Genomic DNA, 17658 nt, shown 5'->3' with positions numbered 1-17658 from the left:
GACAGGGACTTGTGGAGCCCTGCAGCACCAGAGAAGGTGAAGGGATGGCAGCAAGGATCTCCCACTAACAGACTACCAAGGAGTCTGGAGGAGGAGTTGAAAATATATGTATTTGACGCTAATCCATTCCTCTTTATGTGATCTCTTTTTTGTTTATTAAAGAAATGATACATTCAAAAAATATTGGTGCCTACTATGTGCCAAACACTGTATTAGGTGCTTAATATTATATTATAATGATTGTATTTATTTATATTTTACATTAGTTTAATAATGATAAACATATTAATAACATACATTTCTATCCATAAAGTGTCTTTTCTGTATTTCCACATAACCAACTGTATTAGTTTCCAAGGGCTGCCATAACAAACTCAGTGGTTTAAACAACGGAAATTTTTTGTTTCAGTTCTGGAGGCAAGAAGTCTGACCTCAAGGTATCAGCAAGAGCATACTCCCTGTGAAGGTACTGGGAAAGGATCTATTCCAGCCCTCAATCCTAGCTTCTAATAGCTCCGTGTCTTGTGACAGCAAAACTCCAGTCTTTATATGGCTTTCTGTGTGTGTGTGTGTGTGTTTGTGTGTGTGTGCGTGTGTGTGTTCATATACAAATTTTCCCAATCAGGACAGCAGTCATCTTGGATTAGGTCCCATCCTACTCCAGTATGACCTCATCTCAACTAATTGCATCTGCAATGACCCTATTCCAAATAAGGTCACATTCTGAGGTACTGGGGGTTAGGACTTTGACATGTGAATTTGGGGGGCACACAATTCAAGCCATAACCCCAATTCAAATGTCACCACTTCCAAAGACATTTTTACTCCATCTACCATGCCTCTTGAACTATATATATTTAAGCAAACCTTTCCTTAACTCACATAGTATTTCATCCATACCATTTTTACCTATACGGTTCATATAGATGGGTTATGTCATTTTCTAGACTTCATGCTTTTTAGTGTTAATATTCACAACTGGTAGCCATTGGTATCACCAATTAATGCCCTACACATGTTAAGTCACATAAAAATACTTTAAAATAAATGAGTGAACCAACCAACAAACCACAAAGTGGTTAACAACTGTTTCCACAAACAGGATACCATTTGAGCTTCAAAACAATTATTTGAAGTATGCATGTAGGAATTATTATTTTCACTTAGGACTGTGGAAACTGAAGCCCAAAGAGGGCAAATTTTTAGAGTTACATTGACCATGGCAGAGACTGCACTAAAATCCAGGTCTCTTGTCTCTGAACTTAGAGCTCTTTTCCCATTGTATTTTATCCCCTTTAGAGATACTTTTGTCTTTATATTACACCTCTGTCACCCCAGTTAGTGGTCACTTGCTTACCCAAAGGGCAGCAAGTGCCCATAATTCACCCTTATGAGGCAACCTATCTGAGAAACTGCCAGTCTTACACTCTCCCATGTCTCCCCTTCTCTCTGTCTCTTTCTCTGTGTGTGCGTGTATGTGTATATATGCATATATAATATGCATACCTATGTGTATATGTGTATATATAATACACATACATATATATATATTCCATTGGGACTAAGGCATTCAGTGAGACCATATTAAATTAAAATCCACTTCTCTTCTAGAATAGGGTTTTTAATGCTTTATAAACAAAATGTCTGATTCTGGGGATTTGGGCACTCTAGCAATCTAAGAGCATCACATTATGAGAGACAGTAGTTACACTGCTTTGAGTATCATTTCTGTTGCTATTAAAAATAGATTCAGACAGTACCAAATAGACCAGGCTCTCTTAGGGAAGACTTCTATAGTTGCCATTAGCACTGACTGATCCTAAGGCAGAAAATGTTTTCTTCAAAGTGATAAAACTACAACACACACACAAATACAATCATTAAATTTGATAACTAACCTTGAAATATTGATACAGCATTGCTCTCTGAAATAGATTTAGACATAAGACCTTCCTGGAAGCAATGAAAATGATACAGAATCTCAGCTTCAACGTAAAATGTCATGATGTGGATAATTTTGCTTCATTCTGTTTTATAATTAAAATATTCTAATCCCTCTATGAACTCCTACCTTATTTCCCCAAGGTTGCAGAAAATTTGCCTTACTCTGACTGTGTATTAATATTAATGTTAATTCATGTGCATAATATTTTTACATAGAGCTTTCACCGTATTTTCTCATTTTAACCCTAAACCCATTCTACAAGATAAACAATTCTGCTGTCTTCATTTTGAGAAATGACTCAACCTGCCCAAGATATGGGGCTGAAAATAAGAGAACCAAGACTTGAAGCCACTATTCTGACTCCAAATTCTAAGCCCCTCTGACTTCATTTCCTAGTACGCGCTTTCTTATTTCCTTACATTTTGAGCATCTTAGCTCACAAACTGGATTAGCATTGACTATGGTGTTTAGCAGGCTTACCCTGAACATGGCTTTATACTACGGAGCACATAGAAAGATGTGGGGTTGGAATTCCGGCTTTGCTACTTCTTGCTGGATGATCTTAAACAAGTTATTTAATCTAACTAATCCTCAGTTTCTTCAAATAAAAATGGTGACAATAATAGTGCCCATATCATAGGGTTTTCAGAAGAATTAAATGAAATAATCTATGTAAGTTTCTTAGAGTGCATAGCATCATTCTATTGTCATTATTATATTATATACAATTTGCAAGTTATACGAAGTAGGATGAGATGCTTAATTTTGCTTTAGTTCCCTCAGCAGTTAAAAAAAGAGAAAATATTAAGTATCTTTCAGGGATATCATGAGGGTTAAATAAAATAACATTTGTGAAAGTGCTTACCACAGGGCTTGGCATATATTATGAACTAAATAATTATTAATTTCCAACTTACCTGCTTTCTGTCTTTCTTCAAGGAGGCAATCAATAAATGCTTAACTGGATTCTCAGTGGCTCCTTGCAAGCAATGATTTTATGACTGTTTTCTAGTGGTTCTAAACATGGATGCAAGTGTTCAATATCAAGGTGACTTTGACAAACTGTTCTAAAGCTCCAAGCAGAATAGAATGCAATGTTTTCTCACAGACGCAACATGAAGGGATTTGGTAACCTAGTTTGGCGTAATTGCCCAGTAAGTGGCCTCTAGTGAAAGCCCCACTGATGACTGAAGACATTGACAGTGAATTTCAAAGGGAAGGGGGTGTCAAAGCAAAGAGGGGCTCAAAAGTGATTCGCAGTTGGGAATGCTCATCAGAATTCCACAAACAGATTGAACGTATGAATACTTTAAGCATTGTTCTCAGTATTAAACTCGGTGGATCCTAAGTGCCTACTGATTAAGTAAGTTACAGTGGCCTTTTTTCAAATAAGTTGAAACATTGAAGTCAATAATTAGGATTTTCTCAATTTTATATTCTACTTCCACATATATTTTTAAATTTGGCTACCACTGCTTGCTTCAACTAGAACTTAACATATAATGACATGCAATTTATTGTAAAATTATGTATTTAATTATTTTATGATATCATTATTTCATGAATTCCATGTTCAAATACTTCGAAAAGCCTGAGAAATGCTGTTATGCAAATGCAGGTTTTTTTTTACTTTGAACATTGTTCAGCAGATCAAAAAAAAAATGGCTAACATTATGTTCTCCAAGGTTAACATAGAAACTGGTTTCTCAAAAGATAGAATTAATTTAAAACCAACATTTACTGTGATATGTGTCTCTGAGCAATGGTGGTTACAGAGATGCATCTCCTTCATCTTAGCTTTTCCGGTGCCTACAGCAGCCTCTGCAACAGAGGAGTAGAGCCTCGACACATGTTTGTATATTACATAGAAATTGTGTGAATAAAAAAATGCTTTGTTTCAAAAAGTACTTCAGCAGTTTATTGTGGTAAGTGGCTTGAAGATACAATCTCAATTTTTTCCTTACATTAATTTTCTTTTCCACAGAATTCTGCTTCTCTTTCTGGCTCAGTGCCATCTATTCCCAGGAGCCTTCTGTGATAATTCAAGGTTACAGGTGAATGTTGCTTTCACCCACGCTATTTTACAAATGAGCATACATCACTGTACTGTTGTGTAATTTATGCAAAGCTTTGTGTTGGGCAATGTAACACTACATGCATTAGTGAGATTGCATCCCTGCTGTTAGGGAGTTAACCTAGTGGGAGAGACAGATACACAGACAACTAATTACATTACAAAGCGGAAAGAAAAAGCACTTTGGTTAAAGTATAAACAAAATACGGTGGTTGCCCCAGTAGAAGGAGTAATTAATTCTAACAGGGATGATCAGGAACAAAGAAGGAAAGAAAGTAATAATATTTACTGAGGGCTTAACTGGTGCCAAAGGCAGGGCTGATGTTTTCCTCTAGCCTCTGAAAGGAAGGTCCCTTTAACCTGAGCCATGGGGTATTTCGTCCCTGGGGCCACGTTGGGGAGGCACAAGTTCAAAGGGCAAGAAGATGGTGGGAAGACAACCTTTCCTTCTCTTCCCAGAGAAGCGGAAACTATGGCAAGAAGCAGCCTTGACTTGAGATGGTTTGGTGGGAGATGAGGTTGGTAACGGAAAACTGGTTTCGGTTCAAGTGAGAAGTTGGAGGGAAAATTTAGGCAAAAATTAAGAATGTTAGAATAGGCTCAAGTGTGAATAGGGGAAAAACAAAGGGAAGTGAAGTTGAAAGGGGAGGTTTATATTATGTTGGTGGGAATAAATTATGGGGGAGGAAGAGAACAGGGATTTGGGTATGGACTGATGAGTTTTGAAGAGGACACAGATGGGGGCATTCATTTAGTGGGGACGGTTACTCATTCCTGAGGTTTTAAGGGAAGCAAAGGCCAGTGGATGTATTGACTTACTCTGCCTTCTTGAGTGCTTAGTTCTCCACTGTGCCAGTGAGTGTTGCCTTGTCCCTACCAGAGAAAGGAACAAGTGTCAATTTTTTTCTTGGTCTTTTTGTGACTAAACTGTGAGCACCTTGAGAGCACAGTCTTCATCGCTGCAACCTTCCCCACAGAGCCTCGTATTGGACTGGGCATGTGACAGATTTTCACAAAATCATAATTGATTCACGGCAAGCAGAGGGGTAAATTTTAGCAGTCAAGAGACTAGTTATGGATTTTACGGTGTTGCAGAAATTTAACCTGAAAATTAGTCACAGAGTAACAAAGGAGGTTAGAGCCATTTAAGATTTTATGACCAACAATTATTTCTAACGGCATAATTTTACAGCAAGGAAACTGTCAATTGATTAACTTCTACAGTTATTTGTTAACTGCTCATTATACTTTCCTGTTTTGACTAATGAGAGTTAGTTTAGAGCTGCATCTTTATGGAAGCTAAGTAGGCCAGGAAGGTTGACTGTCTTAGAATAATCAGAGAATTTTCATTGTCAGCCAGTGGGATACGTATTTCTCCAGTACAGCTTCATAGAGTGTGTGTTTTTTTTTTATTTCCTCTTCCTTCCCTCATTAGTGTCTGTTACTGGACTAAGCCCAGCTTTCCAGAATATCACTATAAAACATTTTACAAACATTTATGGGGCTGCTCCAGCCCTAAATTATTATTAACTCACTAACCAGAATGGCAAGAAGACAAATTGTGTACCTGTGTGAGATAATTTAGGGGAATTTATAATATTAGGACTTAAAGATGTTTTCCTAACTTACATGAAGGGCTAATCCAGAAAAAGCAAATTTATGGTAAATATCCTCCCTTGCCCTTCTATGCCCACGATACATATCTGTAATTCATAATGCCACTCTTTTTCTCTGGGCCTATCTCTGCCCTCAGAGTCCTCTCAAATAGCACTCTAAACAGCAAGAGGTTGGAACTGGCATGAAGGATGGGCTAGACAAGTAATTGCTCCGAAAAGACTATAAAGGCCCTGGGGCGGGCACCAGGTCCAATTCAGGACTTGATGTAAATTAGGCTCTTACTAAATGGTTTTTGAGTGCATGCTGACAAATAGATGGATGAATTACTTGAAGCAGGGATGAAACTTTATTTTTTTCTAAAACTGGTATAGGAACGCTCACGGGATGCTTCCTTCTCTATGCTGTGCCATGTATCTAGTGAACTCCAGCTTGTAGAATAGAAGAGACCCTGGAGAATATCCAGTGCCAACTTTCCAGTTTGCAGAAATGAAAAGAAGGTGCAAAGAGGGCATCCATCTGTAGTGCAGGTTCTGAAGCTTGGGGCCATTCTGTCTTATTTCATAGCTTATTAACCGTGTCGGCTTTGGCATTTTTTTCTTCTTTATCTATAAAATGGGGATAATGGTCATATCTGCCTTGTAGGGTTGTTGTCAAGCTTAAACAAGATAATGAATGTAAAGTTTTAGCATAGTGCCTGGCACATGGTAAATACTCAAAAAAAATGAACTCTTCTCCTTTTTCACCTCATTTTCATTATTATTAGCTGAACCAGTGATGACGCTGCAAGTTGTTTTATCATTAGATTATCATATTATGTTATGCTGCGTTTTTACCCACATTTTCAATGAGTTGAAAGCTTTTCTGAACCATTCCTTTTTTACACATAGTAACTAAGACAAAATATAAAAAATGGATTATTATTATATAAGAATAAAACATGTTCTGTGCATAAATATACAATTCCAGAAATCCATGCTCTTTTCTTTGGCTAATCATATTGTTTCATAATACATAACATGCGTCACAGAAAATATATTTGTAAACATTGTATTTAAATAATACAAGTTTAATAAAAAATGAGTGGGCTGAACTGTCCTTTAAAAAAAAAACCTCAACATTTACATTATATATTTAAATCTTCAGTCATTACTTGGGAAGAGGGAGGGAAAGGAAAAATTTTAGTTGGCCTTATGTTGGTTGCCAGGAAACACACAAAGGCATCAGGGACAGAGGAAACAAACAACCTCACATTGCTGGGAAGGTAGCCTTCAGAGGCAAGCACTTCATTGGTACGAAACTGCAGCTTCGTCATCTGCCACCTCCAGACAAGAAAATGGATTTGAAAACTACAACATGTTAATGGAAGCAAGGTTAGCCAAAGAGATTTTGAGAAGTTGTTTATCTAATGCATTTAAAATGAGGATTAGAAGTTGTTTTCTGTGTCAGTTACTATAAAAGTGGGAGAAGCTTTACACATTTTTAATCAAGCCAGGTTAAACAGAGTATAAGAAAGGGGTGTTTTCAAACCATTCAACTGGTTTTGAAAATAAACAGTGGAATCAAATAAGTCAGAGGATTGAGGGCTTTTATTTCCTACCTAGGTTTGAACACTTTGCCTCCTAATTGTGTTGCCTTGAAAGGTCTGCACTTCCATTTTGGAATTCTATTGCTAAGTTGAGTTTCTTTTCAAAGGCACCTGTTGAAAGGAAAGAAAAACATATAGAAATAGTTGAAGGCTTCTGAAAAGAGGTGAGGCCATTATGAGTTGCCAAAATGCTGCACTTGAGTTAAACTCGAGGTCACAGCCTGGGCCAAAGAGCCCCGAGAGAGCAGAAGGTGTAACTGCAGATGAAGACTATGGCACAAGGCTGCTTGAGAACCAACTCAGCGTGGGGGACTTTGTCAAAATACAAAGGGCCTTTGAGGTAAGTGTGAAGCTTATTGGCCAGAGAGTTTGAGAGTTGTTTATGAAGGAGACTGGGATGAAAAAGAGATTTTTTTCTCTTAAAATTTTTAAAAATATATTTAATGGTTATAGCAGGGTATTGGAAACAATTGGTCAGGCCTGGGTTGAATATGATGTGCTTGGTAGCTTTATCCCTCAGTTCTTTGGCCCAAATAATATTATTTAGTTTGAAATTGCTGCAATTGCATATCATAACCATCAAGGAAGAATGATTTATTCTTGGACAAAATTTTTCTTAGAGATCTATATAATTTTGGAAAACAAAAATTATGGCTGTGAGTGAAGAAAACCAGATCTCCAAGGTGATCCCCAGTAATAATTGTCCTTGTAATTAATATAGACATAGAACTTGGCAAGTTCAAATATGCATATCCAATTTGCAGAAATTCCCTTTGCCTCACCCTGAATGGCAAAGCTCCTTTTCAAAGCTGATTTTGACACTTTGTTGTCCCAAGATCCCTCATGAAGGAACGGTCTGGCATTCTTTTTGTAAATTATGGAGTAATGCCAATAAAAACAAAATTAGAAGTTTTCATTTTAATTCTACATATAAAATAAATCATAGGAATTTAACTATAAATGATGTTAGTTAATTAACTTGGAATTCTTAGTTTTGAATGAGGATAGGAAGAAGTGCTCTTCTGTGTTGTGGAATTTAGGTAGGCATGAGCCTCCATCCTTTCTACTTCATTATATTTGCTAAAATATAGGTCCTCAGGGAGTGCTTGGAGTATCTGTACTAATTTGAAACAGACATATGGTATTTTGGAATACCACATTGAAATTAATAAAACATGATAAAATCTAACAATTATATTGGCCTATAAGTGGCACAAATTTTAATCTTTAGCTATCAAAAAAGAAGAGTTGCTAACCACTGAAACTCTGCTATACCCTATTTTGTATAACAAGCTAGATTGTACTTATATTGATAAATTAATGTCCTGATAATATAAATCATTTCTTTACAATAGAATCTATCCTACTTTGCGAAGACGTGCTCTATCCTACACTTTTCTCATTTCAATCTTCATATATTTGCTCTTCTTCGAACTCCATTTGTGTGAAAGGTTTCAGTGCTGCTTATGTCCAATGCCTCAAATGAATTTGGCATATTTTGATAGACATAGGAAACATTTTGACAGCTTGATGACATTCAGAAAAACGTAACCGCAGATTATGACAGCTTTGACTCTGGAATGAACAGAAATGTGGCAGTTTTGTTCTGGTGCTAAGAACACAGAATTTGAGAGCTAGAGTCTGTCAGAAGAGTCAACATTATAAAGTCGACATATTAGTGAAACTGCTACAGAAGGTTGGGGTTGGGTGTTCTTTTCAAACTACAGATTAGTCTTGAATGAATCAAGTGAAATTTGGAAAATTCAGTGTTAATTTTTTTTTTATTTTAAACACTTTAAAAGTCAGACCACTTATTTTGAAATTGCCAATTAGAAACGCAAGTACTGATGGACCAAAGGGGAGAAGAGAATGTAATTCAGAGCTTGCCTGAACATAGAGAATCTATTGACAGTTTAGTAAAAAGAAACTGAACTTTGCAGCTGTACTTTCAAGAAAAAATGAAGTTCGTCCATTTTTAACATACTCAACAGACAGAGAAGGGAACAATCCAATGGCAAATGTGCAGCCAGTACTAAAAGCTGGACCCTTGAGCCAACATGATTTCCAAACACAGTATGGACACCTAGAGAAGAATGATGCACTAGATGATTTCAGTGAAATCCATTCCATCTGTCATGAGTGCTGGGCCTACAGGCCACAAATATAGATTGCTGTAGGAGGAAAAAACACCCTCAGTGGTATTCCTGCAACATAGAATTGTAAAGGCAGTGATTTGTGGTCCAATTACCAAAGACATGTTCTTGGAAATGCCAAGATTCTGGCACCAGATTCCTTTATCTCTTATTCTGTTTGCTTGTTTGTTTGTTTTTGTTTTCATTTTGTTTTTCTTTTATACAAATTTCTTATTTGGGGCCGAAGTGTTGTCAGATATTAGATGAAGTCCATCTCCTTAAATAGCAGTGGCAATGCTTACCTGAAAAACAGGAAGCTGGGTCTTTAAATTGTGCAATGAATGTGTTATATATATTTCCAAATGAAATATCACATACCATATTAATCTTACTAGTAACACTTAGGAATAAAGCAAGTAGTGTTTATGTTCATTGTACAATGGCATACATGGATCAGAATCACTTGGTGTTTAAGAGCTAGGAATCAGACTTCCTGGACTTGAATCACTGCATTGCCACTTAACAATATGACTTTGTGTAAATCACTTAACCTCTCTGGGCCTCAGTTTCCTTTATTTCTAACATGGGAATAAGAGGGTTTTTGTGAGGTTTAAATGAGGTATTATCTGGAATGTACTTGGAAGAGTGCTTGCCATGCAGTGTGAGTGCTCAGTTCACGTTAGGCATGACATATTTAATAAGTAGAGACTGAACCATATTACTTCTAACATTGTCTTGACTCTAATTCTTACATTTTCTAAAGAAAATTAAACTTCCAGTGACACTTGCTGCTGTGCTTCTACATTCCTTTTAGTTGTGGTAGGAAGTGGTAAGAACAAGAGTTGCAAAGACAAATTCACATAGAAGAGTAAAAAAGCATCATCTTTCCATCTCCTATTTCATATTTTACGAGGAGGCAAAAGATTCTAATTGATGTCTTGATCTTTTTCTTTGGAACAAATAAGTTACCTGGGCATAAGAACTAGAAAAGTAACTTGTGAATTTCATTTTCCTCTACATCATGGTGTCAAAAAGCCATATATCAGAATGAAGGGAGAGAAACTTGCATTATTCAAAGAACTGTAAAATGGTTGTTACTCAAACTTTCCTGTAGCACTTGCAGTACTTAGAGAAATGACATGGTCTCTGGATATTCATATTATTTTGATGTCAACCATATTTTACATTTTCTTAGAAACTTCAAAAGCCAGCTACTATATGAGGAAGAGTAGCTGTGGTTTGCTGATTTTATAGAAGTGGTGAGAAGTAAAAGTTATGGTCTAAGGGAAATGGAGTTTTGGGAAAGCCCCTTTGGGGCCTGATACACATTGAGTTTCTTCTCAGAGTCTGCCTGTGCGGGTGTCTATTTCTTTCCTCACATTCTCCATCGTTCACCTCTGTGTCTGGGCGCTCTGCCTTTGATCCCTGATGCTCTGCTGCCTGCTTGCTCTGAGAGCATAGTGTACCCTAAGCCCCTAGGCTCTCTAGGTCCTGAACTGCCCCTATCAGCAGCTGTGTCTGTGTCATCTCCTGGCACTCTATTCCCGCCCAGACTGTGGGCCCAGAGCCAGGGGCTGGCCCTGCCCTGTCTGCTCCATGCTGCCATGTGCCTGAGCCCTGCTAAATCTTTACCTTTAACTATAGCTAGAAATGAAACCTAAGCTACACATAAATCATGAGGTATTTATGTTCAAAGTAGGAAGAGCCCAAATGATTCAGTGTGAGAAAGACATAATGAAAATCCTAGCAGGAAGTCCCCAAAGCCTGTCCAGTGAGAATTCTTAAAACGAATTTGTCGGGGGTTGGGGGTGGGGGGGACAATGAATGAAATCTAAACACAATGCACTTATGCGAACTTAATCTCCAAAGACCAGAGAAGTTCAAGAGTCAATTCTTCAATACTGAAATTGTACTTGAGGAGTAATAAAATAATTAAGTTTACAGAATTTTGATATCTTTATCCTTGATTACAAAATTCCCAAGATGCCTGGACAGATTCTACAGTAGGGCCTATGAACTATACTTATTCGCTTCAACGAAACAAAGCTGAGGATTCTGATACCCTGCCTGGCAGGCAAGGCTCTAAGGGAATACAGAAAGTCAGAACTGGCCCTTTCCTATCTTTCTATTATTTATCCTTCTTTCTAAACTGTGAAGCTTCCTCCCAATTTATTAAGGATCCAGTCTTCTCTAAGCCTTCTCATTGTCCATTGCACCATCACTATTAAGGTACGCAAATGAAGAGGCCTTCCTGAATGTGTCGCATGCTCTAGAACTGTTGTTGCCTCTTGCTTCTCTCCTTTCTACCCTGGGTACCAACAACCAAAACACATAAATAAAATCACCCATTTTTGTTTTATTGCCTTTCTTCAAATCCTTTAGATTTTCTTGTTTCTGATAAAATGTGAGATGGTCCATGAAGATCATTTAGAAACTTTTCTTGGATAAAACATAAAGTATAAAATTGGATATTAGCTTATTCAACAATGTTCCAAATTAGAAAATCTTTATTTTTTATAGATTGTGAAAAATATGTAAAATATATAATAGCTGAAACATGATAGAGGTTTATTTCTTGCTCACATAAAGTAGAAAGCAGACGTTTCTAATTGCCACACAGTTGCAAGCAGTGATTCAGGTCCCAGGCTTCTTCTACCTTTTGCCTTCCAGGCTTGCCAGGCATCAGCTGGTAGCAGGAGCAAGAGCATGGAGGAGCACTGAGGAAGGCATCTGTGGGCCAGGCTCACATCCCATTGGCTAGACCTCAGTCATATGAACACACTTAACTGTAAGGGAATCTGGGAGGTATAGACAGGTGTGTGCCCAGATGGCAATCTCACCCAGGATCCTCTTAGACTTTAGTGGTAAACTTAGTGGTGGAAAAATTTACATCCCTCCTAATGAACCAGGTTGCTTCATTTTGTAACTTAAGGAAAAGCATGTGCCTAATTGTGTTTTGTGTTTTGCCTTAGCTGCCAGGAAGTTCAAAGTTAAATTTAGTGTTCCATTGATATAATTATTCTTAACTTGGGTTTTCTGGGATAATTTTCTGCTATTTTTATTATCTGACTCTTGTTCTTTTATCTTTGCATTACTTATTATGTACCTTCTGTTGTAGCTGAACTAAAACTCTTTGTGGAAATCATTGGAGGTAAAAATAATGAATAAAAATTTAATAGCTTTCAAGTACGCCAAGATTTTATAAAATGCTTCTGTAGACATCATGTTATTTGATTCTCTCACCAGCCTGAAATGTAGGCAGGGTGGACATTTTCACTTCCTGGTTACACATAAGAAGACAGAGGCCCCAAAATATTTAATTGAATTCCCCCATGGGGCAGAGCCAGAACTCTGAGGTGAATTGTCAACTTTCCAGCTCATTGTTTTTGGCATGACTACCACCAGCCAAAAGGTAACCTTCCTTTGGGATGTTGCTCTAAGGAACATGAATCCAATAAGATAAAGACTTCATTAACAAAATGACCTTGTTAAGTTAATAACATACAGGCTCTGTGCCCTGCTAACTTGAGGCTACTGCATAATCAGCAAATAATAAACAACTTGTATGATAAAATCAATGTAGAGAAAGGGTTGAAGAATAAAAAGAATAACCCATTGCTTTTTTAAAAATTTTTTTTCTAAAAGGATTTCAATGGAGACTTGTGAGAAGGAAAACAGTAAAGCTTAATCTTTAACCCTATTATACAGTGCGAAGTGCATTCAGTAGCCTAATCATCACTTGCTGAACAAAGGTAGCAGGTCAGAGCATTTCTCCACCCCAGCTACCTCAGTGGAATCAAAACAGCCAGTTTTGATGGCAGCAGAAAATCACCGAAGCTGTGCAGGTCCCCTCCTCAGCAGTGAGATAATAGCATGAAGACAAATACAATACCACTGCAGCTGGCACGATTAGAATGGCAGAGGAATTCTTCGGTGGTTTTGTCTGACTCGTTAAAATTTATAGTGATGATAGCAAGTGGTGTCAGCACCAAAATTCAAGGAAGTGAAGTTGTGTGGCAATCGATACAAAGGAAGAATTCGTCTTCCTAAATACTGCTGCCTTTGTGTGGAATTTTGTGACAAGTTCTAACAGCTTCACGCCTTTCCTAATGTCTCTGTGTACTTTTATAACGGGTGCTTATAAAAATTAATCTGGATCAGGTGATTTTGGTGAACAAAAGTTTTAATCTTAAGCTTTGGCCAGAATTGGGGCAGCGAAGGCAACCAAGAAGAAGCTTGTTCTAAAGGAAGGAAAAAGAAATCAAAGATGCCTATTGCTACTCATTTGTAGTGCGTCAACTTAGCTAGACCTCTAGATCATGGGCACTGCTACTTTTTAAAATTTCCTGAGAATTAATCAAGAAAAATCAAGAAAATGGACAATGAAAGAGCTGTGATTTGTGCCATTTTGACTTCACATTTGTCACATTTTACTACACATAGCATACCACAGATGTTACCATCAACTCTGTTGTTAGAAATAGGAAGTTTCCAAATTGTCCCCTAGGGATTTATGACCTTTTCCCAAGGATCTGCCTCAACTTGCTAAGCAAAGTTCTTTGGGGCCTTTTCTCCCCTCGTTATGTCTCACCACCATTTTATGGATACAACTCTTACGAAATCCTGATTCTCTAGACACTGACATCCTCTGCTGAGGACTACCAGGGACACTATTTTTCTCTACTTTTTCACCTCCTAGGTGTGCATGCATCTTTTCCTCATTCTCTCAACACACTTGAGGCTAGGTTGTCCCACTGGTCTTGCTACAGACCTGCTCTGTCCAATATGTGCTACATGCGGCTATTAAATAAATAAGAATTCAATGAAATTTTAAAAATTCAATTTCTCATAGGCACCAGCCATATTTGAAATACCCAGTAGCCATATGTGGCTAGTGGCTACCATATTGAACTATAGAGAATATAGAATATTTTCACCATTGCAGAAACTTCTATTGGACAATGCTGTCTCAGACTCATCTTTCTCATGGTTTCCTACTAGTTTGTTTTGCTTTCTCACTTCTGGCCATGTTTATGTGGCCAAGGCTTCTCAGTCTTCCTGGAAATGCACCAGACTGCTCATGCCTTAGAGCCCAGAGGCCAAACTGATTCTAGGCCCCAGAGATAGCAGAAAATATTTTCTTTCACTCTAGTCTAAGACTTGTTTTTCCACGTTTCTTTCCCAGGATCCTAGAGAATGGGAGCATCCATTCCTTTCAGGGGAATCCTTCCTTCTTATCCACCCCCTCCCCCACCAACTCCCAACACACACAGGAGTTTAGTCTGGATTTATGGTTCCAACAAGTCAGTCACAAACTTACCTGACACTGGAAAATTATCCAATGTGTTTCAGTCACATCGATCGTATTTTATTTACTTGAACGTATTCCTGTTTGAGGGCCTACCAGATGCCTCAGTTTGGAATATTCCTCTCCCACCCCCAGCAATTTCCTAGCTAACTCCTACTCATATTTCATGTTTAAATACTCTGCCTCAGGAAAGTCTTTTCTCACCACCCAGGCTGAATGAGCACCTTATCAAAACCCTGTTTTCTCATCTCATAATTTCTTGCGTGCTCCTTTTGTTGCTTTCGTCGCAGATGGTCCGGCTAAGTACAATGCCATTATTTGTTTAAGGCCAAGTGGCAGGATCAGGCAGGCTATGAGAGAGAAATCAGTGTGAGAGGATCTGAACATAGATCCTGGAGGGTAGAGACCATGGGTGCAAATGAGATGAGATATCTGGAGAAGGGATTAGAGCGTCTAAGGCCAGACCTTATGGAGAGTCTCCTAGGGGATAGAGATACAATTGGGGTTGGTACAAAAAATAAAGAAGCAGGGTTATTTTCTGGAAGAGAAGGAGTAGAAGCAAACAAAAAAAGATAGTATAACCAGCCTTATAAAATTTCATTCATTTTTATGATGCCTATTTATTTTAAAGTCCCTTATTTATTTTATTAAAATAAATAAAAGTAACACATTATTCTCATTGTAAAAAAAAAACCAAAAAACAAATGAACCATGAAATTTCCCTGTTACCATGGCCCACCCTCAGCCACTACACTTCCCAGGGTAATAATTTTTAATATATTAGGGGATATTTTTTATCGATTTCTATCCAAATATGCACATATACATATCACATTTTATGTATAATCGATTCACATATATTATCACATTTTATTGATTTAAGGAAGATTGCAACATAAACAGCTGATAATCATGTGGAAAGGTACTCAAATTCACTAGGAATTTGATTTGAAACTCTAATCATGAAAGAAGATGCCCTTTTCACAATCATCAGATTGGCAAAGGTCAAAAAGATCAATAATATTCATTGTTGGAAAAGAATTGGGGAAATGGGTACTATTAATAAGATTGTTAAATGGATAGTTTCATTGGAAGGCAATTTGCCAGTATATATCAAACATAAAATGTAAAATGTATCACATGTATATTTTTTGAACCAGCAATTCCAATTTTACAAGCTACCTAAATACATTCTGACATATGCAGAAAAAAATACATGCACAAGGACATTATCGTAATATTGTCTATAAACTGGAACACTTATAATAACCCAAACATTCGCTAATAGATGAATGGATAAATTGTGGTATACTCCTACTACTCTGCTATTAAAAGGATATGGAAGACTTATATAAGATTGCCAAGATTTGCTGTTCAATGAAAATAAGAAAATCACAGAATAGTGTACAATCGTATCCTAAAATGAAAAATGTGTATATCTGTGTGTGAGTACAGGTCTCAATTATGGAAAAATAGAACTTTGATTGTAGTGGGGTAAGTTATAGAAAGTGGTTTTGTAGGCACCTTATACCCTAATTTAATTCCAAGATAAATGTTATTAAAATCAGTACGTATTAACATAAATACTGTGGTACTATTTCTAAAGGTATGTCTAACAATGCTGAATTTAAACAGTGCTGAATTTAAAAGCAGTACCTTTTGTAGATACTTTGTCCTTCTAAGTAGTTTCTCCATCAATTTCCTTCCACTGAGTTTAGCATTAAGAGAAAGACCATAAAGAGCTATTTTACCGCCTTTATTTACAGATAAGAAAACAAAAATCCAAAAGAAGGAATTTGTTCTTCTCCATTTGAGTGATTGGCAGAGCCAGAACATCACCCAACATGATCTAATAACCAGTTTTGTCTCTTTTCTCTTAGTGAACAGCTCTAAATTTAACTCTATTGACATATTTCTAATTTTCCAAAGTTATTGTATACATTATTATTATTATTATTCTAATCTTGGTCTTCCTTCACTGCTATCACTCCTCAAACTTGCTATTATTAGTAAAACAGATGAACATCTTTTCCTCAAAAAGCAAAAGAGAATATTTACAATATATTCACTCATTCTTACAACATATATTTATTGAATGTCTACCCTGTGGCAATTGAAAGTCACTTAGACCCAGTCTTTCCCTCACGGAGGGGTATACTGAAAGGAAACTCACAATTACTCTGTAGTTGCTTAGTGCTTTGAGAAGAGGAGAACAGTATGGAGACAGTACGTGTCTCACACCAGAAAAGCTTTCTGGAGGAACTGACATTCAGGCTGCCATCTGAGGGTAGGGCAACCTGAAGCAGAAGAGACCAGTGAGGGATTCAAATGATATTCAGGAGCCATAATTCACACAACTTGTTAGTGAGTTGGGTATGTTGAGTAAGGTAGTAACATATATTAAGTTAGGAAACACGAAAGAGGAGAAATTGGTCATTTTTCCCTCTGAGTTTTTATTTTGAAAGTTGTCAAATCTACGGAAGAGTTGAAAGTGGAAAGATGAGTACAATGAGTACATCTTTCATCTAGATTCAACAATTGTTAACATTTTGTTATTTCTCTCTCTCTCTCTCTCTCTCTCTCTCTCTATATATATATATATATATATATATATATATATATATATATGGCTTTATCTCAATCATTTAAAAGTAAGTTTTGGACATCATGATAGCTAACCCCTAATTATCTCAATATATATCTCCTAGGAACAAGAGCATTTGTCTATATAACCATACTACCATTATTGCACTCAGGAAATTCAACTTGCTACATTACGTAAAACAAAGGTCCGTATTAAGATGTCTCCGTTTGTTCCAATAATGTCTTTTATAGTTCCAGATCCATTCCGGACTCATCTGTTTTAGTTAGCTGTATATCACTTTAATTTCTTTCAATCTTTATTATTTTGACATTTTTGAAGAATACAAACAAGTTACTTTAAGAAATGCTCCTCAATTTAAATATAACTTATGTTTTCCCATAGGTGATTCATTT

At 37.0% G+C, this 17658-nt stretch overlaps 1 protein-coding gene across 1 annotated transcript in view; it reads left to right on the top strand.

The window, feature by feature from the left end:
• Positions 1-6862: 6862 nt before the first annotated feature.
• Positions 6863-17658, top strand: part of WDR49 (WD repeat domain 49) — a 138271-nt gene continuing 127475 nt past the window's right edge. Inside the window, exons 1-2 of the mRNA XM_012640190.1 lie at positions 6863-7006; positions 7329-7561. Coding sequence (XP_012495644.1) covers positions 7397-7561 — 165 coding nt within the window. The 5' untranslated portion in view covers positions 6863-7006; positions 7329-7396. The remainder of the gene's footprint in view (positions 7007-7328; positions 7562-17658) is intronic.

Source organism: Propithecus coquereli, unplaced genomic scaffold (assembly GCF_000956105.1).
Source record: "Propithecus coquereli isolate 6110/MARCELLA unplaced genomic scaffold, Pcoq_1.0 Scaffold15, whole genome shotgun sequence".
Classification (NCBI taxonomy): Eukaryota; Metazoa; Chordata; class Mammalia; order Primates; family Indriidae; genus Propithecus; species Propithecus coquereli.
The sequence above is the reverse complement of the archived record's forward strand: the minus strand, read 5'-3'. Positions and strand labels throughout refer to the sequence as shown.